At 43.1% G+C, this 25,891-nt stretch overlaps 1 protein-coding gene across 1 annotated transcript in view; it reads left to right on the plus strand.

Moving 5' to 3' along the window:
* The first annotated feature begins 13,404 nt into the window (after positions 1 to 13,404).
* Positions 13,405 to 25,891, plus strand: part of LOC129558864 (uncharacterized) — a 31,321-nt gene continuing 18,834 nt past the window's right edge. Inside the window, exons 1-4 of the mRNA XM_088839310.1 lie at positions 13,405 to 13,649; positions 13,701 to 14,088; positions 19,918 to 20,055; positions 22,337 to 22,452. Coding sequence (XP_088695436.1) covers positions 13,405 to 13,649; positions 13,701 to 14,088; positions 19,918 to 20,055; positions 22,337 to 22,452 — 887 coding nt within the window. The remainder of the gene's footprint in view (positions 13,650 to 13,700; positions 14,089 to 19,917; positions 20,056 to 22,336; positions 22,453 to 25,891) is intronic.

Consider the following 25,891-nt stretch of genomic DNA (forward strand, 5'->3'; position numbering starts at 1 on the left):
TGTGTGTGCGTGTGCTCAGTTGCTCAGTCACGTCCAACTCTTCGAAATTCTCCAGGCAAGACTACTGGAGTGGGTTGCCATTCCCTTCTCCTGGGGATCTTCTGGACTCAGGGATAGTACCCAGGTCTCCCACATTGTAGGCACATTCTTTATCATCTGAGCCACAGGGAAGCCTATAGAAATACGAAAGACAGAGCAAAGGACGTGGAGGAATAATTCAGATATTAAAATAATAAAAAGTTTTCTACCACACATCAAAGTGAAAACAGGAGTGTACCCTGTAATATTTTCCTATTCTTGGCAAATAGTTCCTGCCTCCAGACTTCCCTAAACATGCTCCTAAATTCCAGAAGCCTAGTATTTGTCTGCTTAACATCTAGAATAATGATGGTGAACATGTTGGGCAGAGGGTCTTCTCTGTCAGGTGGTAAGTAGCACAAGAAATCTTTCCCCTGGGTGTTTGTCACTTATTTTCCTAAAGGACTTTTTAAAAATTTATTTATTTTAATTGGAGGCTAATTATTTTACAATAATGTAGTGGGTTTTGCCATACATGGACATGAATCAGCCGTGGTTGTACATGTGTTCCCCACCTAAAGGACTTTTTAAGGGGACAGAGAGAGGCATGATGCAATTCAGCACTAACAATACCTTCCTTATGTGGTGTGCCACTGCTATAAAAGCACTTTGGAAAAATACATCTTTCTCATAAAAGTCTTATGAGATTGAGAAAGGATGCCCAGGATGACACATCAGAGGTTTCTCAGCAGAAATCATAGCTACCTGGAGTCTCAGGCAGACCCACCCCAGAAGGTCTCACCTTGGGAAGAAGAGGCCTCATTTTAAGCACAGGTGTGCAAGAGGCTGCCAGAGACACTGGGACATCATCTCTCTGCTGGACCAGCCAGAAGGCAACAGCCAAGAACCAAGAACCGGACTGATTCTTCACCCAGGAGTCTCACATGAGAAACTCTTCATGGATGCGTAGGGAAGGTGTGGAAATACACCTTATACATCAAGGAGAGTTTGCTGAATGCCTGCAGCAGTATCAGTATTTCCCAGGCTGGCCTACTGAGCCTTCAGAACTATTTTATTCATAATCATGTAACCTTTGATTATGAGCAAAATAGTTCTGAAAAAAAAGAAAGAAATGTCATCTTAGAATTGCCTTCCCCTAGATGAAACAAAAAGAGCATTAAAATGTAAAAACCCAAGAGTTTTTTTTTTTCCACCAAAATGAACCAAACAAGAAAACAACATAATACACATTAGAAACTGGTGGAAGGAAAGAAATAGAAGATTTTAACATTGCCCCTCAACTCTTCAGCCATACTATGAACAAAAAGTCATCAACATCTGAAACAGTCTCTACTTACTCCCACATCTGACAAATAGCAAACTGGGTGAAGGTCTCTATTTCCCTATTCAAAGATTTTTGGCAACTACCAAAGAAAACAAATGGATGAAATGGAGAAGATGGACAACAAAGCTAATCACTCTGAAAGAAGTGAGACCTGCTTGGGACTTCCCTTGTGGTTCCAGTGCAGGGGACGTGGGTTTGACCGCTGCTTGGGGAACTAAGATCCTGCATGTTGCCAGGCATGGCCAAAAAAACAAAACAACAGACCTGTTCTATGAGAAATGCTAAAGGGAGTCCTTTGGGCTGAAATGAAAGAACAGCACTAACACAAAAACATGTGAAAGAATAAAGAATACAGATAAACTGGAACTAGCTAATAACTATAAAAGACCGTGTTAATGAGAGTGAGGAAATCACTACCAATAAGAGAACACTATAAACAATCATATGCAAACAAATTACATAAGCTAGATGAACTCGACAATTTCCTGCAAACACACAAATTATCAAAATTGTCTCAAGAAGAAATAAAATTGGAGCAGACTTTGAATTAATAAACAACCTCCCAACAAAGAAAAGCCCAGGATCAGATGGTTTCACTGGTGAATCTACCAAGCATTTAAAGAATTAACACCAATCTTTCTCAATTTCTTCCCAAAAAGTAGAATACACTTCCTAATTCATTCTATGAGGCTGGCATTATTCTGAGACCAAATCCTGACAAAGACAGCAGAAGAAATCTATAAATCAATATCCCTTATGAAAATAGATGTAAAATATTCTACACAATACCAGCAAACCAAATTCTGCAGTATAATAAGAGGATTACATATTTGACCAAGTGGGATTTATCCCAGGAATACAAGGGTAGTTTAATGCACAAACATTAATCAGTGTTATACAGCACATTAATAGAATGAAGGTTTTCAAAAATGATGATATAAATTGATGCAGAAAATCATTTAACAGGGAATTCCCAGATTATCCAGTGGTTAGGGCTCCATGCTTCCACTGCAGGGGGCATAGGTTCAATCCCTGTTCAGGGAACTAAGATCCCACAAAATACACAGCTGAAAAAAACCCCAAATCATTTGATAATATGCAACACCTTTTCTTGACACACACACACACAAAGGACAAAACACTCAACAAACTAGAAATAGAACTCCCTCAATATGATAAATGACCCCTATAAAAACCCTATAGCTAATGCTATACTCACTGGTGAAACTGAAAGTTCATCCTCTAAGATCAGTAACATGACAAGGATGTTCATCTGGCCATTTCTGTTCAACACTGTGCAGGGAGTTCTGACCATAATAATAATTAGGCAAGAAGAAGAAATAAAACGCAGCCAAAGTGAGAAGAATTAAATGAAGCTACAGTAATGAAACCACTGTGGTACCGGCAGAAAGAAAGATATACAGACCAATGAAACAGAATAGAGAGCCCCGAAACAAAGGTTCACATACATGATCAAAAGACTGTTTTAAAAGATGGCAAGACCATTGAAAGGGGGAAGGACAGTCTTTTCAACAATGGTGCTTCCAAAACTGGATGTGTGTGTGTATGTGGTGTGTGCTCAGTCATGTCCAACTCTCTGCGGCCCCATGGACTGTGTAGTCCACCAGGCTCCTCTGTCCATGGAATTTTCCAGGCAGGGATACTGGAGTGGGTTGTCATTTCCTACTCTAGGGGATCTTCCCAACCCAGTGATTAAGCATGTGTCTCTTGCATCTCCTGCATTGGCCGGTAGGGTTACTTAGTGAAGTGAAGTCGCTCAGTCGTGTCCGACTCTTTGCGACCGCATGAATCACAGCACGCCAGGCCCCCCTGTCCATCACCAACTCCCGGAGTCCACCCAAACCCATGTCCATCGAATCGGTGATGCCATCCAACCATCTCATCCTCTGTCGTCCCCGTCTCCTCCCACCCCCAATCCCTCCTAGAGACATGCAAATCAAAACCACAATAAGACACCACTTCACACCCAATAGGATGGCTGTTGTTAAAAACAAAACAGAAAATATTAAGCATTGGTGAGGATGTGGGAAAACTGGAACCCCTGTGCATTGATAGTGGGAATATAAAATAGTACAGCTACTATGGAAAACAGCATGGCCATTCCTCAGAAAAAAAAACCAAACAGAATTACCATATGATCCAGAAACTCTGTTTCTAGGTATGAAAGTGACAGTGAAAGTCGCTCAGTCATGTCTGACTCTTTGCAACCCCATGGACTATATAGTCTACGGAATTTTCCAGGCCAAAATACTGGAGCAGGTAGGTGTTCCCTTCTCCAGCGGATCCTCCCAACCCAGGGATCAAACCCAGGTCTCCCACATTGCAGGTGGATTCTTTACCAGCTGAGTCACAAGGGAAGCCCACTTCTAGGTATCAGTTCAGTTCAGTTCAGTCGCTCAGTCGTGTCCGACTCTTTGTGACCCCATGAATCGCAGCATGCCAGGCCTCCCTGTCCATTACCAACTCCCGAAGTTCACCCAAACTCATGTCCATTGAGTCGGTGATGCCATCCAGCCATCTCATTCTCTGTCGTCCCCTTCTCCTCCTGCTCCCAATCCCTCCCAGCATCAGGGTCTTTTCCAATGAGTCAACTCTTCCCATGAGGTGGCCAGAGTATTGGGGTTTCAGCTTCAGCATCAGTCCTTCCAGTGAACACCCAGGACTGATCTCCTTTAGAATGGACTGGTTTTATCTCCTTTCAGTCCAAGGGACTCTCAGGAGTCTTCTCCAACACCACAGTTCAAAAGCATCAATTCTCCGGTGCTCAGCTTTCTTCACAGTCCAACTCTCACATCCATACATGACCACTGGAAAAACCATAGCCTTGACTGCTGCTGCTGCTGCTAAGTCACTTCAGTTGTGTCCAACTCTGTGTGACCCCATAGACGGCAGCCCACCAGGCTCCCCCGTCCCTGGGATTCTCCAGGCAAGAACACTGGAGTGGGTTGCCATTTCCTTCTCCAATGCATGAAAGTGAAAAGTGAAAGTGAAGTCACTCTAGACAGACCTTCGTTGGCAAAGAAATGTCTCTGCTTTTTAATATGCTATCTAGGTTGGTCATAACTTTCCTTCCAAGGAGTAAGTGTCTTTTAATATCATGGCTGCAATCACCATCTGCAGTGATTTTGGAGCCCAAAATATAAGCCCAAACAAATTGAAAGCACACAGTTAAATATATTAGTACAACTATATTTATGGCAGCATTATTTACAATAGACAAAAGGTAGAAACAAGCCAAGTTTCCATTAACAGATGGGTGGATAAGCAAACTGTGGTATGTATACACAATGAAATACTATTCAGCCTTAAGGACTGGAATTATGAGACATGCTATAGCATGGATGAGCCATAAAAACACTGCAGCAGCAAGTGAAATAAACCAGATACAAAAGGACAAATACTATATGAATTCATTTATATTAGGTACCTAGAATAGTCAAATTAATAGAGAAAAAAAAACAGAATAATGGTGAGCATGGGCTGAGCAGGAAGAGGTACTGGAAAATACTGTTTAATGGGTAAATAGTTCAGCTTGAGATGATAAAAACACCATCACCATTCTAGAGATGAATGGTAGTGTTGACTGCACAACAGTTTGAATGTACTTAATGCCACCGAATTGTACACCCAAAAATGGTTAAAATGGTAAAATTTATGTTACATATATTTTACCACAATAATTAATTTTAAAAGAATTGTTCAAGTATAATGGAAATAAACATTCTCAAATATGAAATTCAAATAATAAGGTACCCATAAGTCCTTTTTGAAGGAAATTATTTAAAAATTAAATCCAGCCCATTGCTAAAGGAATCCATTTGCAACTCATATTTTGTTGTGTTCAGTCACTAAGTCATATCTGACTCTTTGCAACCCCATAGACTGCAGCACGCCCGTCTCCTTCCCTGTCCTTCCCTATCTCCTGGAGTTTGCTCAAACTAATGTCCACTGAGATGGTGATACCATCCAACCATCTCATTCTCTGTCATCTCCTTCTCCTCCTGCCCTCAATTTTTCCCAGCATGAGGGACTTTTCCAATGAGTCGGCTCTCCATATCAGGTGGCCAAAGTATCGGAGCTTCAGCATCAGCCCTTCCAGTGAATCAGTTCAGTGCAGTTGCTCAGTTGTGTTTGTGACATGGACTGCAGCACACCAGGCTTCCCTGTCCATCACGAACTCCTGGAGCTTGCTCACTCATGTCCAGAGTCGGGGATGCCATCCAACCATCTCGTCCTCTGTTGTCCCCTTCTCCTCCCGCCTTCAATCTTTCCCAGCATCAGGGTCTTTTCTAATGAGTCAGTTCTTTGCAACAGGTATCCAAAGCTGTTGGAGCTATTGGAGCTTCAGCTTCAGCTTCAGCATCAGTCCTTCCAGTGAATATTCAGGGTTGGTTTCCTTTAGGATTGACTGGTGCGGTCTCCTTACAATCCAGGAGATTCTCAAGAGTCTCCTGCAGCACCAAAATTTGAAAACATCAATTCTTCAGCACTCAGCTTTCTTTATGGTCCAACTCTCACATCTGTACATGACTGCTGGAAAAACCATAGCTTTGATTATATGGACCTTTGTCAGCAAAATGATGTCTCAGCTTTTTAATACACTGTTTAGGTTTGTCATAGCTTTTCTTCCAAGCAGCAAGCGTCTTTTAATTTCATGGCTGCAGTCACCACCCACAGTGATTTTGGAGCCCAAGAAAATAAAATCTGTTACTGTTTCCACTTTTTCCCCATCTCTTTGCCATGAAGTGATGGGAAGGGATGCTCTGATCATAGTTTTTTGAATGCTGAGTTTTAAGCCAGCTTTTTCACTCTCCTCTTTCACCTTCACCAAGACACTCTTTAGTTCCTCTTCACTTTTTGTCATTAGAGTGGCATCATCTGCATACCTGAGGTTGTTGATATTTCTCCCAGCAATTCTGATTCTAGCTTGTGATTCATCCAACCTGGCATTTCGCATGATGTACTCTGCATATAACTTAAATAAGCAGGGTGACGATACACAGCCTTGACATACTCCCTCCCCAATTTTGAACCAGTCTGTTGTTTCATGTCCAGTTCAAACTTCTTGTTGCTTCTTGTCCTGCATACAGGTTTCTCAGAAGACAGGTAAAGTGGTTTGGCATTCTCATCTCTTTAAGAATTTTCCCCAGTTTACAGTCAAGGCTTCAGCATATCAATGAAGCAGATGCTTTTCTGGAATTCCCTCGCTATCTCTACAATCCAACAGATGTTGGCAGTTTGATCTCTGATTCCTTTGCCTTTTCTAATCCAGCTTGTAAATCTGGAATTTCTTGGTTCACGTACTGCTGAAGCCTAGCTTGAAGGATTTTGAACACTACCTTGCTAGTATGTGAAATGAGCACAAGTAGACAGTAGTTTGAACCTTCTTTAGCATTGCCTTTCTTTGGGATTGGAATGAAAACTGACCTTTTCCAGTCCTGTGGTCACTGCTGAGTTTTCTAAATTTGCTGGCATATTGAGTGCAGCACTTTCACAGCATCATCTTTTAGGATTTGAAATAGCTCGGCTGGAATTCCATCCCCTGCACTAGCTTTGTTCTTAGAAATGCTTCCTAAGACCCACTTGACTTCACACTCCAGGATGTCTGCACCTCATATAACAAAGAGCTAATTTACCTAGTATAGAAAGATATACTACAATAATAGAATAAAAAATAAGAAATCAACAACCCCAATAGAAAATTGCTCAAGAAATAAAAACAATCTGTATTGACACATAGATGACATTTATTATTATTGTTTGGCTGTACTGGGTCTTCAATGCTGTCAGGCTTTTCTCTAGTTGCAGTGCCCAGGCTTCTCACTGTGGTGGCCTCTCTTGTAGCAGAGCACTGGCTTGAGGGCACTGAGGCTTCAGTAACTGCAGCTCCTAGACTCTAGAGCACAGGCTGAGTAGTTGTGGTTCATGGGCTTAGTTACTCCATGGCATGTGGGATCTTCCTGGATCAGGGATCAAAGCTGCATTGGCAAGCAGATTCTTGATCACTGTGGCACCAGCGTGTGCTAAGTTGCTTCAGCTGTGTCTGACTCTGCAGCACTGTGGACTGTAGCCTGCCAGACTTTTCTGTCCATGAGATTCTCCAGGCAAGAATACTGGAGTGGGTTGCCATTTCTCTCTATAGGGGATCTTCCCAACCCAGGGATCAAACTTAAGTCTCTCATGCCTTCTGCATTGGCAGGCAGGTTCTTTACCACTAGGGCCACTTGGGAAGCCCCTAGAGACAACTTTTACACCAATGAGAAGATTCTGTACCTCTCTCCTAATAAGAGAAGTACAAATGAAAACTACACTGTCCATTCGTCCTTCTCTCTGAATAAGTGCAAAGAAAAATCTATCTAATAATATTTTCCTAATATTAGTAGTAATACTTTTTAACGAGAAGGATTTGTGGAGCTTTTAACATACTTATTGTTGTATTTGCTATAGTGTTCATATTTCTTATAATGAGCATGTATAAATTTTTAAGTAGTTTTAGTTAAAAAACAAAACTGGAGGTAAATGTGCAAGATGAAAATCAGGATGGATTATTTTCTTCTGTGTACTTTTCAGTATTTTTTAAACTCCCCCCACCCACTCCCAAGAGTTCACAAATTTTAATGTATTTCAACTCCTGATATGACGCAGTTTTATATTTCTTTTTGTCACTCCCGCCTTCATACATACATTGTTCTCCTTCATCTCTGATTATCCTAATTCCATCCATGTTCAAGGTTTACTTCAAAGCACATCCTCTCCTGGGAGGCACTAGAGCTACAGCTAAGTGTCCACACCAGAGCAGATATGTGGTCCCTGAGATCCAAAAGTAGGCTTCTCCACTTACTAGTTCTATAAGTTTGAGCAACTCACTTAACCATTCTAAGACTCAGTTTCCTCAGTTATTGAATAGGAGGTCTATTCTAACCTATCTCATTAGGTTTTTATAAGGATTCAATTGGATCATGCACGTAAAGTATGCAGCAGAACTAAATTTGTGTTGATAATAATATTGCTATTTCACCTCCCTCCAATGTTATTTTTGAGTCTACAAATTATTAATCTTTATTTTCTGTTTGGTTTCATGAAGGGAATTATAACTACCTTTGGGAGAAAAAGACAGATCTTCTAACCCTAAAGTACTTAAGTAGTACATTCACTTTACATTTGGTCGTTTTTCAACAAATACTTTTACTCATTCATTCCTTAATGAGGGACAGACCTCTCAGGAAAATATATTTCAAGAAATATGCATACTTCACACAGACTTCTGTTTCTTTTTAGTCCAAGCAGACTAATGGTATCTGGACTTCTCAAAATCTAGGTAACAAAACATGTAAACTCACCTACTGTCAGCCTCCACACTTCACAGTGAGATGGATATGGGTTTTCTGGGGTCTGGGATTAGTGAAGGAATTGTTTGTCCTTTGAGAAAGCGCAGTAGTAGTCATGATTTGTGTTCAAGCCTGCTTCAGTAGGATAAGCCAGTGTTGGATCTAAAGAGCTCTGCCTTCTCACAGGTGATTCACTCCAACAGGCATTCTCAATGGCCAGGTCATCCTATGCCACCAAGCTCTCCAAGGGAAACTTGCTCAGGGAGAAAGATATCAGAGCAAGAGTGCCTTTTGGTGTGCTAACTTAATTTTCGCACAGAATGACAGAGATTTCCGTCTGTACTCCCAAATATATGTCCTTCCCTTTGGGACCACTTATAAAAAAGACTTCGTTTTCCCAGAAAACCAGGGTCACCTACAGAAAAATAATTTACCTTAGATTGTTAAAGAATAATTGCTCACTCCTTTTTATTTTTTGATTCTTGCCTTCTCCTCAAGAAGGTTGAAAGATATTTTTGCTGTTGGTTGGTTGTATTTCTGTAGAGACCAATAGTTACAGTACTGAGTTCTAAACTGAGGTTTGGAGATTATCCATGGAACAAACATTTTATAAAGAAGATACCAGCTCACACAGAGGACATAGCTGATAGTTTAATAGTAGAACAGAATATATCTTATGAATGGGAAAGTGGATAGAGAGGTCCCCTGCCCACCTGACACCTCACCTGACGTGGGCAGAACCGAAGTCCTCCAAAATAGGGTCCTTTTCCAGACACTCCAGCTCGGTGAAGGGCATTGTTGTGTCAGTTTGAGTCCTTCTAGAGCAGATGGCAAGATGGAATTAAATGTGTGAGCTTAATGGGGAAAGTGCTCATGAAGGGGCAAGAGGAGAGGGAGCAAGAAAAGGCAGAGAGACTCAGATGATGATGCAGGTATGTCACCTTATGAAAGAGAGGGAAGGAAGGAGGACTAGGTAGAAAGAGCCTCACACTGCAAAGCAGCTCTGAGACAGTGGTGGCCACACTTACAGGAAGTCCCAGAATACAGATTTATTGTTGGAGTGCCACCTTGGGCAGCAATGGCCTGGCTCTGGTACCCGCCCTGTGATGGTTCATTGACTGGTAGCAACCAGAGTGTGAGGCCTTACAGCAGTACATCTGAAGGTGCGGTGGTTGCAGGCTCACAGCTATGTTTATCATAGAAGGGGGCCTTTTATTTTTTAATCGTGCTGGGTCTTTGTTGTTGAGAGGGCTTTTCTCTAGTTACAGAGGGTGGGGGCTACTCTCATTGCAGTGGCTTCTCTTCATGTGAAGCACAGGCTCTAGGGCACCCAGCTTCAGTAGTTGAGGCACACGGGCTCAGTATATTTGTGGGTCCTGGGTTCTAGAGCACAGGCTTAGTTGCTCTGCAGAATGTGGGATCTTCCTGGATCAGGGATCAAACCCATGTCTCCTGCACTGGCAAGCAGATTCCTTACCACTGAGCCACCAGGGAAGCCCTAGAAGGGGCTCTTGAAGAGCGAGCTGAACACCTACATGGCTGCCAGAATCATTCATTCAGTTATGCAACCTGAGAATCATGCATGGTGTCTCCTTCTCTCTTATCTCTGTGACCCAATCCATTGGCATGTTCCTAGACCATTTTATCTCCTAAACAGCTCTCACATCTGTCCATTGCTCTCCATCTCCTCTACCACTAACACCATCATCTTGCTCCCAACTGGTGACCATCTTTCAATCCATTCACCACACAGCAGACAATCTTTCCAAAACACAAGTCTGATGATATAACTCCTTGCTTAAACAACATCAGTGCTCATGGGATAAAGACCTAAGTCCTTAGCACGACCTTCAAGACTCTACCTGATATGGCTTCTGCTTTGCTCTCCAGCCTCCTGGGACTTGGGTTCTCCTAACTGCTCAACCGACCCTTTGGGGTATCAGATAGATAATGGTTCAAATTCCATCCGCTTCCAGTTCTTCAAATGCTCCAGGTTGGTGCTTTCCTGCCTTGGGACCTTTGCACATGCTTTCTTTCACTGATTATCTCTTCTCCAACCCCATCCCCCTTTACAGTTAACTAATCCTCATTCTTCCTCCCAGTTCAAACAACCCTTCATCTAAGCAAGCTTCTCTGACTCTCTCCCTCCCCCCAGGGAAGTTCAAATCCTACTTATAGAATCAAATTCCCTTTGTAACATTTAGGACAGTGTTCTATAATTGACTGACTATTTGATTATCTGACTACATCACTAAACTGTGTTTCCTGAGGGCAGAGACTATCTATTTTCACTCATTATTGAATCCCCAGGATTAGCAGAGTGGCTGCATTTTGTAGTTGCTACAAAACACTTTTTGAATGACTAAAGCATCTAAAAGATTTAAAATTTTTTTTCACTTTTTATTTGAATCACACACCAGGTGTTTTCTTTTCTAACCATCTATTCCCATTTATATTGTTCTCTAGCTACATTGTATTATCTCCATCCCCACCTCCATTCCTACTCTCTGACCATGATAAAATTTCTGAGCTCTCACCTTGGACTTAGAGTTTTGGGTCTTCATTGATGAGCACTACAGGCTTGGATAAAGTGCTTATTACAGAACTTGCTATTGTACAATATTTTATTCTAGATTTAGAAGGTCAGGGAGGGTAAGAAAATAAAGTGAGTTACCCCCAAAGAGTTGGAACACACAATTAGATTATAAGTCAAGTCAATCAGAGCAAAGATACGCTTCCATAAAAAGACAGGAGGACTCCAGGACCTAAAAGGCCTAACAACACTGTTATTCAGTAAGGCCTTATTTTATCTAAAAAAGGAATGTGTGCATCTGAGAAGGAGCAGTCCATGAAGCATTAAAAAAATTTGAGGGTTGATCAGGCACCATCCCCAGGAGAAGGGCCAGCCAGGCCAGCAGGAATAAGTGCTCAGTCCTCCCAGCAGGTCACTTGACCTTTGGTGTGGAAGAAGACATAGCAGGCTACCCAAGGCTGTTATCATTAAACATTTAAGGCAGATAATTCACTCTTCCGATTCTCTGTCAAGCTCGCGAACCCACTTTCTAATGATTAGGCTCCAAATTGCACACTTACGAGAAGATAACGCATTTATTAGGCAAACTCTAGAGTCCCGTTCTCTGGACCGTTTTGCTTCTCATAGGAACAGTTAGGCTCCAGATTTTGGAATCAGATGACCTTTATTTGAACCCTGACTCTACCACTTATATACACCCTAACTGTGGGGTCTTGGGGATTTCCTTCATCTTTTTACCCCAAATGAAAAAGATCACAAGGCACCACATGACTGTATCGAGAATTAAATGAGGCAATACGTGTAATGTACTTAACATAAGCGTCGAGCAAATAGTTAATGAAATCAGTAAGTTTGCATTCTGATTTTATACTTCACTGATTTTTAATCAAAGCTGGAACACTGAAAAGATGAAAGTTTTGATCCCACAAGGTCAAGGACCGAATCTAGACCTTGGGAAATCACCAAGACTCCAGGCTAGCCCTCACCTCCTGGTACCTCCCTGTTCCCATGGGTAACATCTATAAAAGGTAACCAGGATTTGACTTTATCTCCTAGTGTCTTTTCTTCTCTTTTCCCTGCCCCCTATCTCACAGACATATTCCTTATGCAGAAGCAGATTTAGGTCTACTTTGCTGTTACAGAGTCAAGAATCATCACCCTTTAACAAGGGAGAGGCTCCGAGGCTGTTTGATTTTTTTTTTTTTTTTCTTTTTGCTTCATACTACACACCAAAAGCATCATCTTCCGGAGGCGGACGTATGTTTTTCTAAGGTCATCATTTGGCCTGCCCCACTTCCCCACCTGCTCTTGAGGGAAACACTGCCAGGACACATAAAAAGCCACAACATCAGTCACAGATGAAGGCCTCCATCTTGAGGGAACTGCCTAAATTCCACACAGGCAAACCAAAGTGACTCTGGCCGATTAAGCAGTTTGTTTTGTTTTTCTGTTCCAGTTATCAGACCACTCTGTGACAAAAACACCAAAGAAATCCATGGTAAATTGTGTTTAGAGTACAGAGTCTTGACAGTGTTTCTTGGTTTCTATGGAAGTGCCTACACAAGTATTTTTCAGATGTCAGTGGCTGATGCTGGACAGAGCTGCAGAGACTTCTGTCAAACTTTGTAGCAGTGGCATAATTACAGGGGCTAATTGTCAGGCTCAGTGTGAGGTGCCCTCCAAAAAGACTGCAGTGTTCCCCCTCCCCCTCAGTTCTTCTAAGTCAAGATAACACGGCTCAAACTTTGAAAACTATCGCTTTTCAGCTGACCATTACAGAATGTCTATCAAGCATCCAGAAAAACAACTTGATCGCTGCCCTCACAGAACCCCCCTAGAGCCTAATAGAAAATACCAAGTATTTTCTCCCTTATATCATTTAATTCCCACAACCCTGAGGCAAGTATGGTTTTTATCCCCCATCCTACAGGAGAATAAACTAAGGCTAAAAGGAGTAAATATTTTGCTCCAAATCACACAGCCCAAAAGTGCCAGAATCTGTGCTTGTTCGAACCTGGAATCTCTAAACCCTCGGGTATTGATGGGCACCACTTAGGCCAGGGGGTCCAAACCTTAAACTTGCAGTTTCAGTTTTCCTTATCAAACGAAGCGTCCCTCATTTCAGACATCACTGACTTTTAGTTCTCCGCTGACCCAGGATGAAGAGCCTGGTACCTCACGGTCAGGACCCGGCTGTCAGCCTTGCAGGTGGCCCCCAGCTCGGCCGAGGGACCAGTGCGCATGTCTGGGCTGGGGAGCGCCAGACCCCTGGGGTCTGCGAGCGAAACCCGCCCCAGTTCCCTCAGCGCCTCCCACGGGGACCCCTCGGTGACGCGCTCCCGGCCACCCAGGCCGGCATCCGCCTGCTCGAGCCAGAAACCCACGAAGCGCCGCGGGCAGTCAGGTTTCGGGCCCGCCTGCAGCCGCGAGGCCCCGGCGGGCGCTGAAACGAAAGGCAGGTGAGGGAAGCAGCGCCAGGGGGCCGAGGCGCCGCGGGCCGCGAAGCCGGGCGAGGGCGCGCTGCGCCCCGAGACGAGCGCCCTGGGCTGGCTCATCGGCGTCCCAGGTGGACGCGGCTCCAGCCGCAACGCCGCCCGGCCCGCCGTGCGCAGACCCGGGGCCCGGGCCCCCCGCTTCTGGCTGCCGGCCCGCTCTCCGCGTTCTCCGCGCACTCGGGCCCGCCTCTCGGCCGTTTTCGCTTTCGCTTTCTTGCCGAGAGCGTTGAGGAAAATGAAAGTGGCAGTGTCCAGAGCCTGCGCGGCAGCCGTCGGGGCGAGGGGCGCACCGTGCGGGGCGGCCAGCCTGGAGCGGGCGAGCCGGAGCCTCAGCCCGCACCCGGCGAGGTAAGCGCAGCCCCTTTCGCGGTCGCCTCGCGGGCTCCTCCTTGCGGACCGCGCGGGCGGGACGCCAGGCGGCCGCCGGACGCTGGCGGGCCCGGCTGGGGGTTCCTGCCGCGGGGTTGGGAGGGCTTGAGATGCGGCACCTCTGGGGCTTTCGGGGCTCTGGCCCTCCAGGCCGGGCTGGAAGACCTGGGCGAATCTCGGACTAACGTGCCAAGGATCTGGCAGCCTGAGGTCGAGGTGGGGCGGGTGCAAGCCAGGCCACCCCTCCCAGCACACATTTTCTTTTTTGTAGAATGCCGCCCCGACCCTCCCCCGTCCCGCCCCACCCCCACCCCCACCGAGTTTCGGTAAAAATCAAAGTGGGAGGATGTATATAAAATGCTGAGCAGAGTGTCTCACCTGAGCCCAGCAGGGAGGACTTCATACTTTACCCCTTCTTACCTATCAAACTCCTCTGGTACGGCTCGCGGCCCCAAACCTCCCTCGTTTGGCTAAGTTTTTCAGATCTGATGCACTTGCACGCCCTTGGGATGCCCTCCAAGCGTGCCCTGAACCGGCAAGCTTGCGACTAGTCTCTTTTGGTCGTAGGTATGGAGAGGAGTTAGGCCAGGATGCCACCCGCTTCCCAAGGCTCTGGCCAGGTGAAAACAGGGGCTGACTTTGCAGGAGCCCCTATCCATGGCTGGCAGAAACGGTCAGGGATGGGTGCACTGAGGAACTCCGCGCATCCCAGACAGGACGCTTTCTGTGCAGAGTCCGCCAGCGGAAGGGTGAAAGATGAACGCGCAGGCTTTGTATGCCCGCTCAGAATTGGGCTCCTCCTCAAGGCTGTTGGGACAGTCTCTGCTTTTGGGTGCCCCCCATTCCCTGGCAAGAGAAAATATATATGCAAAATCAGTTGTGTAGATGAGGGAAGACACTAAATGTTAGGAGTAAAGTGACTAAATCTGCAGGCACGTGATTTAACATTTGAGTGAAGATGGTGTCTGTAGGCAACACCAAGAACACCACCCCCCATTTTACTCAGCTTTTGGCTAGTCTAATCACATGTATCTGATCATCATAACGCCCGTTACTGAAAGAAAACTTGAATAACCTTAACTTTGGAAACAGCCTTAACCAAAGATATAGGTCCTTCCTAATTTTTAAAACATGGAGTTCCTCTTTTGTACTCTGCTTCAGGATGGTGGTGAGAATTTACTGCTTTTAGAAAATACCACCTTTATCATGAGACAAAATCAGATTCTTTGATTTTTGCGATGTACTTTCAACAAGCTGTTCCTTTTCTTCGGAATTCCATAATGTCTCTCTCTTCTCTGTCTCTCCTGTTAACTAAATTTAAGCTGTAATGCATGGTTCTCTCCCTTTCCTCTTCTGTCTGTGGGTGGAGAGGGAGGGGGTTGTAGTAGACACCATCCACAGCATTTTCACCAGGCCAGGTTCTTGCTTCCATGATTGGTGAAAACTGAATGACTCCAGTAAAGATCAGGCAAGCCTTTGTCTTCCCCATTGCCTTCTTTCCTCCTGGCTTTATTACTCATTGGTTTAGCATGTGATGAACTTCATTACATTTTTCAGAAGAAAATAATGCGTGGGATTTTATTTTCCGTAGGATGTCAGGACTTCAGAACTAAATTGCTCATACTCTTCAGTTAATGGCACACTATAATCCTTGGTCTGTTTAGAGTCATTTTGTTTTATTTTATTTCCTCCTTTTATCTTCCATTTCTCAACACCCTCCCTCCCATGCTTGCATACTTGGGCAGGCATGGTGACATATTTGTTCTTACATCTTTCCTTATATCTTCTCAGTAAATGTGTGTCTTTGAAAGGTATGTCATGTTTTGCTTTTGTTGTACTTATCTGAGTAAAAGCCATCGTGCTATAAATCTCATACTGTTTCTTTCTTTTCTTTGGCCACATCGTGTGGCTTGTGGGATTTTACTTCCCAGGAATCGAACCTGGACCCTTGGCAGTGAGAACGAGGAGTCCTAACCACTGGACTGCTATAATTCCCTTGTACTGTTTCTTTTTTACCCTCAGCATCATGTTTTTATGTCAAACCATATATCTTGATATATGTGAGTCTAATTCATTAGTCCTGGCTGTTGTGTACTTTTCTATCAAGAGTGTACATCACAAGTTCTTAACTAGTCTCCTGGGAATAGACATTAGGCGATCTTCATCTCCTTGCTTCCACAAACAGTGCTGCACCAGAAAGCCATGTGTTTCTCCAGCAAGAGCTTCTCTGAGATAGATAGATGGGTAGATAGATTGCTAATTTTGGAATACTTGTATGATGTCATTTACTTTTAGTAAATGCTGCTTTGTGCTGCAGAATGGCTTCATCAGTTTTCTCCCATCAGGAGTGCGTGAAGAGTCCCTTTTCTATCATCTGCCAGCACTTACTATTATCTGATTTACTATTTTTTTTGTCAAACTAGTAGGTTAAAGCAGAACTCCATTTCTGTTTTAGTGAGCATAACATCATATTGTTCTGCCATTTGTGAGTTGCCTATTTGTCTCATTTACTCTTCCTTTAGGTTTCTGATATTTTTCTGTCTGGTTTTCATTTTGATCCTTATATATTGGTATGCTCACAAAAATGTTAATCCTTCGTGGAATGACAGTGTTATAAATCATCCCCTAGTCTGGTCACCTATCTGTTAACTTCATTTATGGTTTTCATTTATTATTATTATTAGCACCTTTATTAAGATATAATTTACATACCATAAAATCCACCCATTAAAAGGATACAGTTCAGTATTTGCAGAGGGTGTAACTATCTCCATAATCTAATTTTGGAACATTTGTATTACTCCATTAGCAGTCACTCTCCAGAAGCCCTTAATATTCCCCTCTCCAGCCCTAGGCAAGCACTAATCTACTTTCTGCCTATATATACTTGCCTTTTCCAGGCATTTTGTATAAATGAGATTGTACGGTGTGTGGTTTGTTGTGACTGGCTTTGTACACTTAGAGTGATCTTTTGGAGGTTTATCCACATTACAGCATGTATCAGTAGTTTGTTCCTTTTTACTGCCCAGTATATTCCATCCCATGGCTATACTGCATTTTGTTTATCCATTCATCAGTTGATGGACATTTAGATTGTTTTTGTTTTCTGGCTATTACGAATGATGTTTCTGTGAACACCCCCATACAAATTTTTGTGTAAGCATATATTTTAGTTTCTCTTGGGTATATACCTATTAATAAAAGTGGAATTCCTGGATCATGTGGTGTGTCTGTGTTTAAACTTCCAGTTCATGCATGCAAAGTCACTTCAGTTGTGTCTGACTCTCTGTGACCCTATGGACTGTAGCCTGCCAGGCTCTTCTGTCCATGGGATTCTCCAGGAGAGAATACTGGAATGGGCTGCCATGCTGCCATACTTTTCCAAAGTAGCTGCAACATTTTACATTCTTACTAGCAGTGCATGAGTGTTTCAGTTTGTCTGCATTCTCACCAGCACTTGTGTATATTTTTTATCATAGCCATCCTAGCAGGTGTAAATTTCTAGCTCACTGTGGTTTTAATTTGCACTTCCTGGATGACTAATGATATTGAGCATCTTTCAATGTGCTTGTTAACCATTTGTATATCTTCTTTGGAGTAATGTCTGTTCATATCTGTTTGGAAAATTTGATTGTATTTTGTTACTGAGTTGTGTAATTTATATATTGTTTCTTTTCTCTTATGACATCTGAAATCATCAAGGTGTCTTTGGCTCCATTCTTTCCTTCATTTCATTCAGTGACTTGGAATTCTGTATCCTATTAGGAGCCCTAAGCGTAGGTAAACATTTTCCTACAAGTGCTAAAAATTAATTAAAATCTCCAATTTTTTCCCAAACATAAGAAACATTTTGCTGCTGCTGCTGCTAAGTCACTTCAGTCGTGTCCGACTCTGTGTGACCCCATAGACGGAAGCCCACCAGGCTCCCCCGTCCCTAGGATTCTCCAGGCAAGAACACTGGAGTGGGTTGCCATTTCCTTCTCCAGTGTGTGAAAGTGAAAAGTGAAAGTAAAGTCACTCAGTCGTGTCCGACCCCTAGCGACCTCACGGACTGCAGCCTACCAGGCTCCTCCATCCATGGGATTTTCTAGGCAAGAGTACTGGAGTGGCTGGCCATTGCCTTCTTCTCCCACAGGCACATGCACATGTGTGTGTCTGCCTGAGAATTATTGAAATAATCTGGAAGCTTCTTATTGTTATTAACTCTTCATGCTTCAAAATATATTTTTATTTTTCTATTTTAGAAGTCTTAACAATTGCATTAATTTGTAACATATTTGCAATTACCTATCACACCAAGATAGGAAGGCTTGAACATATATTTATTTTAGAGTTTTGATTGACATACTGAAAATTTTTAGTGATTTGTGTCTCAAGAGTAGTGCCTCTCTGGGTCTCTTTATTTCTCAAAAGTATTATGTGGAATCCATGCTATTCTGATCCTCATTTGACCTTTGCCAGAACAAAAGCGTTCTAAAATATTTGCAAATGCTAAAGTCACTTCCTCATATTTTACTGAGTTTACTTTAGCTTGGTTAAACCAAGTGCAATATCAGTTTTGCAATATCACTAGCTGAAGGTTTATATAATTGCCTTCCCCCCAGCGTCAGAAACTGGCCAAAGGAATATGAAAATAGCTTTGAAAATTCAGCTGCTGAATATCTTGCACTACAAAGCTTAACATTTTTGTTTATGACAGTATTTGAGGGTGAAGTAAATCAGGCACTCTAATAGTAAAACTATGGTAAAACTAACTTGGATGGAGTTTATCAAAACCTTCTTAAAGTGTCCATATGTTTTTATCCTAGTAATTCTACTTTCAGCATGTATCCTAAAACTTGTTTGCCTTTGGGCTTTTTTCAGGTGGTACAGGGTAATTCTCGGTGGGGTATATTTGCAGCCTCACATAACACTGACTCCCATGGTGAGAAGGTTATTCCTCTGGTCGATTCCTTTCCAATCTTCTGATCAAGGGAAGGAGAAAATTCTCAAGCTTGGTACTAGTATGTCTTTAACACCGTGTTAAGCCTTCCTAATCTCCCACTTGATATGAAAGGATGAGCTCAGGGATAACAATATCAACTATATTTTCATGACACCATTGTGTTTTCCATTGTATTTATTCTTATGACTGCCTTCATTTATGACATGTAATGCTGGCTTTCCATTTACAGTAGTAAATAAGGTTTGCTTTTAAAACATTTATTTAAGGGTAGAAATGAGTTGATTTAAAGAGAAATGTTAAGTACAGTATATATGACATTTAATTATGGGGAAACAATAATAGTGATGTATGGATGGCTAAAAGGTGTGAAACACAAGCCTAAGAAATAATTTGAGCTTCAGACACAGATTTTAAGTGAGGAGGTTTTCTTATAGATGGGGCTATTCCTCCCAGTCTGACTTCTGTTATCATGAAGTTAGAACCAGTTAGTTGTCCAGCCATTAGGGATTAATTAAGAGATTTTGATACCATGGAAAAATAGTGATAGAATAGTGCCAACTATTAAAAGTATATTTAATGACATGGAAAAATTATATACTATTGGATAAAACAAAGCTGGTTGCAAAAGGAAAATATGCACAGTATCCTAATATTGTTAGAAAGTGTATGTTTGTATGTATGTCTGTGTGTGAGAATCTCAAAAATTATTGGAAGAAATATTTACAGATAAGTTACCTCTGAACTACAGAAAATGGGACTACAGGGAATTTTTGTTTTTTCCACTAATAAACTTGTCACTTTTGTCAACAGAAAAACAGTTTATACAAATAACTTTTAAAATTAGCCCATTTGAACGTTCACAGGACTGCCTGACATTGTGCCTTCTGCAGGCACTCCTGCATCCTTGTATGTATGCTCAAAGAATCCAGCCAGGTCTCTGTGGCCTGCGGAGCCACAGGAGGTTGACAAGACTTCCCTGTCACCACTCAGTGTCCTCCAAGGTACTTCTTCTTAGTGTGTCTATATTTATACTTTTGGAGTAAAATAGAATATAGCTAAAATTCCCTGAACTAATTTTTATTGCCTCTTCTTCTCAATAGCCGTTAGGTTGGGCCAAATTAGAATCCCACTTTCTTAGCAGGTCTGAATCATTAGATAGGAATGGAGGAGATGGTGAGAGAGGGTCTCCTAGTTTCTCTTTTATTCTCTTTCTGCAACTTGTACTTTATTCTGCTGACCGTGAAATTTCTACATGTTGGGTAAAGCCATGTTTCTGTTTCACCCAGGTTTAAGATATGTATATTTAAATTTTAGATGCCTCCTTTCCAGGATTACAAAATCTCTCTTCAGAAGATTAAAAGGTTCACAGCAAGGCCTCATACTTGGCCGGAACACTTGCTACTTTTTTCATGGTAGAAATTCCTAGGTTGTTACTTCTTAGAGCATGTTCCTGGAAGTCCCTGGACTTCTTTGTGGGAAAGGGGTTGGCAGGTCCCTGTCAAATGAGCAAATGGTGTCTGTGTCTAGAGCTGGTCTTACAGCCCTGTGCAAACTTCCTCCTTCTACAGAGGGTGGGGGGCTCTGTGTAGGATGAACCAGGCAGGTCCTGAGCCTAAAGAGAGCCTGCTTCAGCGTTCCAGTAATGTCTGGAACTTGACTGGCCAGTGCCTCCCTTCCTGGGATTCTTCTGCTCCTCTTCACCTCTCTGCATTGCTGTGGTTCAGGCTCTCACATCTCTTGTCTCGGGGACACAGTGACCTCCAGCTGGCCCCTTCCTCCACTTCCCCTTACTTATAATCTGTGTTTTACAGAAGCCAATGTGTGGTAGTGTATTGTTGCTGTAACAAGTGAACACAAAACTAGTAGCTTTTAACAATCCAAATTTATTATGTTACCATTGCAAAGTTTTCAGAAGTGCTCTTTTCCTTCTGGAGCTCCTGGAGGAGAATCATTCTGTTGACTTTTCCAGCTTCTGGAGGCTTCCTGCATTCCTTGGCTCATAGACCCTTCCTCCACCTCTAAAACTAACAAGTGTTTCTCACGCTGCAACACTCTGACACTCATCTTCTGAATCTCACTTTGCCTCCCTCTTACAGGGACACTTGTGATTCCATTGGGTCCACCTGGATAATCTCCCCATCTCGAGATCCTTAACCACATCTCCAGTGCTCTTTTTGTCATTGTAAGGCAGTATAGTCACAGCTTCCGGGGATTTAGATATTGACTTCTTTGGCCCTGGTGTGGTGCTCTCCTCAGAGGAAAAAGACCTCCTGTGGCTGGAAGTGCCGTGCAGGGGCCACACCCTTCCTCCCCTCCTTCTGTTTCCCATCTCCCCACTCTGCCTCTGGCCTGCTGTCTGAGATCCAGCCTTTGCACGCGGTCTGCTTTTTTACCAAGGATGCTTCTCCTTCTCCCACTCCATCCCTGGTTCCTGAGCTCCCTAAGATGCTCTCACTGGGACCCGTGCCGTTCTGCTATCACACCTCTTCGCTTTTGCTTAGGTGATCATACGCTTCTCCCACGTGAGTAAGTAACCCTTACAGTCAGGGGCCATGTCTATTTTCGTTCCATCAGTGCATCTCAGTACGGAGTCTGCTTGTGGCGAATGGTTAACAAGCACTTGGAAAGGAATGAAGAAACGACTGAACATTAGCAGCGTGGTCATCACCCTCTATCCCCTTTACCCTGCTTTTTTTTCTGTACGTTTATCGCCACCTCTATTGTGGCTTCCCTCCACCAGAATGGAAGCTCTGTGAGAGCAGGGACTTTGTCTTTTGCATTCATGCCGTTCCCCCAGGTCCTAGAGCAGCATCTGCTCCATAACAGGCATTTGATAAATATTCAGGGGATGGATGATCTGGGGGATGTTCAGAATCTGTCCCAGAGTTTTCTTACCTGACCCTTCTTTGAAATCAGGTATTACCAAGTTTTTCATTTTAGTTATTCAGCCTAACTCAATAATCAGGCAAATTGGCAGAGGCCTCCTAAAACATTCACCCAATTTTTTTGAGGATTAAATGAGCTAATAAATATAAGGCATTCAGAGCAGTGTCTGGCACATGGTGAGCCTCGTATAAGGGTTTGCTGATGTTAAGATGTACTTGAGCCCTTGATTGTTTAGAATTTTTACCGTGTCTCAACTCTGTGGTGGGATCCCAGACGCAGAACTGAGTGCTTCTGTTTCTTGCACCTGGACAGGACCCAGGTGTTTCAGCCCAGGCAGGAGGGCTTCAGGTGGGTGATTTGAGCCATAACTTGTGTTTTTTTCTGTTTTGCCTGCAGATGGCGGTAGGCCCTGGACTTCCCTGCACTGCAGGCAGTGATGAGGCTAGGCAGCAGAGAAACAAGAAAATGGACTCCCTCCTCCTGAAGACAAGAATGCCAGCTACCAGCCATGGGTGAGCTTCCTGCTTGACCAGAGTTTTTCTCTTATTTGTTCCACATTATTTGTTGTTGTTGTTATACAGGATTGGTGTAGACCACACTTGTTTGATTTTGAGGTAGTTTGTTGATTTTCACAGTTTATTTATGAAAACAGAAGAGCAATAGCAGTGAAACCAGAAATATTACTGGAATGTTACTGAGGGAATGGAGGGCCAGGTGTGCACTGGGAGTGTGGTATCCCTTCACTTAGGCTCCTTGGGCCTGTCCCTGTTGTCTTCCTAGGAGATGGTACCCACCCAGGCAGTCCCTTTAATTCAACAAGTATGTGGTAAGTTGGAAATACGAGGTATTCTTTGCATGGACTTTGTGGTCCTTCTCACAGTTGCTCACCGGACAGACTGTTCTGTATTGCTGGAGAGACACCCCTGGCCGGCAAGGCCCAGGGTTTCTTTCTACTCACCCTGACCTTGTTGCCCCCACAGAGGGCTTCTGCCCCTGATCTCCCCCCGATCCCACATTGGGTAATTTCACAGCTCTAGTTTATCTGTCCTAAAACCACCGTTAGTGTTGTAATCTGAGCAGTTTGAGTAGAGATTGTTTCTGTTCTATTTTAACCCCATTTGTGAGATTTGTCCTCATCAGGCAGTAACTCTAAGTTTTATATTTGGTAATAAGAATGCTTTGTCCTTAATGCTAAGGACAACTACAACACTTCTTGGCATTCTGATGGGGTCTAGCAAAGGCCTTCCTTGATTTTCAGCATCTGCTAGGTATGGTGGTGTCCTTCCCTTAGCTACAACCCCTTTAGGGGGTCTGCCTGACAGGAATTCTGGGACTTCTTCCCTCTCAGTGTCACAAGTCTTTGCGAGGAACTTGATGTTCCCTCGACCTTCACCCCAATCTGCACCAGCTTTGCCTCAAGCCTCTATGTGTTAGGCACTGTGCCCCACAGTTTATATTTTATTCAGTCTCCGTGCAAACTTGGTCAAATAAGTGATATAATTCATTTGTTTCAAATATGGAAGCCAAGACTCAGAGATTAGATCACTTTCAGAGCTAAAATGTAGCAAGCCAGAGTGGCAGCCCAAGGTCTCTGAAGCTCCTGCCTGTTATCAGAAACTTAAGCTGCGCCTTCCCTGATAGCTCAGTGATAAAGAATTTGCCTGCCAGTGAAGGAGATGTGGGTTCCATCCCTGATCTGGGAAGATCCCAAATGCAGCAGAGCAAGTAGGCCCATGCACCACTACTGAGCCTGTGTGCCACAGCTACTGAAGCCCGCATGCCCTAGAGAGTAGCCCCTGCTCGCTGCGACAAGAGAAAAGCCCACACAGCACCGAAGACCCAGTACAGACCCCCCAAAAAATAAATAAAATTATTTTTTTTTAGAGTTAGACTGGCCACCTACAGGTAGAAGGTGAATTATATTTGCATACATGTATCTGGAATGCACTTCTTTTTTCATATTTTATTTAACCTGAACTGTTGGCACACACTGGTAAAATTTGCCTTTATTACTGTTTGCCTTATGTGCATCGTTATGTATACCAGTGGATGCAGGGTAGTTCAGTAGTTCATCTGAAGAACCCATAACCTCCATAAATTGGAAAGGTTTGATTTCAAAAATCTGAAGTCTTCCTCTGCACCTGGGAGGTTTGGTGACCTGTTTGAGGAGGAACAAACTAACAAACTCCAAGCATCAATCTGTCTCAGCCTAGTTCTAGTAAAACTGACACAACTTAAGTCTAAATTGTTGTCAAGGTCAGCCGTTTTATCAACCAGGTCACTAATAAGTACCTGCTAATATCTGAATGTTTTAAAACATTACAGATAAAACTGTGGTCAATGAAAGAAAAGCTGTCCTGTGGGACTGCTTTAGGGCACTTATTCTCCGGCTACTCAGGACAGCCTTGCTGCTGCTGCTAAGTCGCTCCAGTCGTGTCCGACTCTGTGCGACCCCATAGACGGCAGCCACCAGGCTCCGCCGTCCCTGGGATTCTCCAGGCAAGAACACTGGAGTGGGTTGCCATTTCCTTCTCCAGTGCATGAAAGCGAAAAGTGAAAGTCGCTTAGTCGTGTCCGACTCTTAGCGACCCCATGGACTGCAGCCTACCTGGCTCCTCCATCCATGGGATCTTTCAGGCAAGAGTACTGGAGTGGGGTGCCATTGCCTTCTCCGCAAGACAGCCTTGAGGGCACATTAACTCTGGATGTTTCAAACTGCTAGACTTATACAGTAGTCTCAGAAATCACAGTCACTGACTTGAGATTGTGGAGTACTTTTTCTGTGTCCTCTTTTTAAAAAATTTTATTGAAGTATAGTTGATTTAAAATGTTGTGTTAGTTTCTTCTGTACAGCAAAATGCGTTATACACATATATATCCAGTTATGCGTATCTATATTATTTTTCATATTCTTTTCCATTATGGTTTATCATGGGATATTGAATGTAGTTTCCTGTGCTCTGTAGTAGGACCTTGTTATTTATATATTCTGTATATATTAATAATTGTTTGCATCTGCTAATCCCAACTCCCAGTCCTTCCCTCACCCGTGCCCTCCCTCCTTGGCAGCCACAAGTCTGTTACCTGTTTCTGTGAGTCTTTCTGCTCCATAGATGTGTTCATTTGTGTTGTATTTTAGATTCCACATGTAAGTGATACTGTATATTATTTGTCCTTCTCTTTCTGACTTATTTCACTTAGTGTGATAATCTCTAGGTTTATCCATGTTGTTGCAAACAGCATTATTTTACTCTTTATGACTAATACTCCATTGTATATACATGGTACATCTTCTTTATCCATCCAAATGTCAGTGGACAGTTAGGTCGTTTTCATGTCTTGGCTGTTGTAAACAGTGCTGCTATGAACATAGGGATGCATGTATTTTTTTGAATTACACTTTTGTCTGGATATTTGCCAAGGAAAGGAATCACTGGATCATATGACAACTCTATTTTTAGTTTTTAGAGGAACCTGCATACTATTTTCCATAGTGTTTGCACCCATTTACATTCCCACCAACAGTGTTGGAGGGTTCCCTTTTCTCTACACCCTCTCCAGCATTTGTTATTTGTAGATTTTTTAAATGATGGCCATTCTGACCAGTGTGAGACGGTACCTCATTGTAGTTTAGATTTACATTTGTTTAATAATTAGCGACGATGAGCATGCTTTCTTTGGAGAAATATCTATTTAGGTCTTTTGCCCACTTTTCAGTTGGGTTGTTTGGGGTTTTTTTGTTATTGAGTTGTATGAGTTGTTTGTATATTTTGGAAATTAGGCTGTTGTTGGTCATGTCATTTGCAAATATTTTCTTCCAGTCTGTAGGTCATCTTTTTGTTTTGTCTGTTACTTCCTTTGCTGTGCAAAAGCTTATGTTTGATTAGGATCCATTTGTTTATTTTTGCTTATTTCCATTGCCTTGGGAGACCAACCCAAGAAAACATGGAT

This window comes from Moschus berezovskii, chromosome 8, assembly GCF_049115385.1.
Source record: "Moschus berezovskii isolate FMDL1 chromosome 8, NW_MosBer_1.0, whole genome shotgun sequence".
NCBI lineage: Eukaryota > Metazoa > Chordata > Mammalia > Artiodactyla > Moschidae > Moschus > Moschus berezovskii.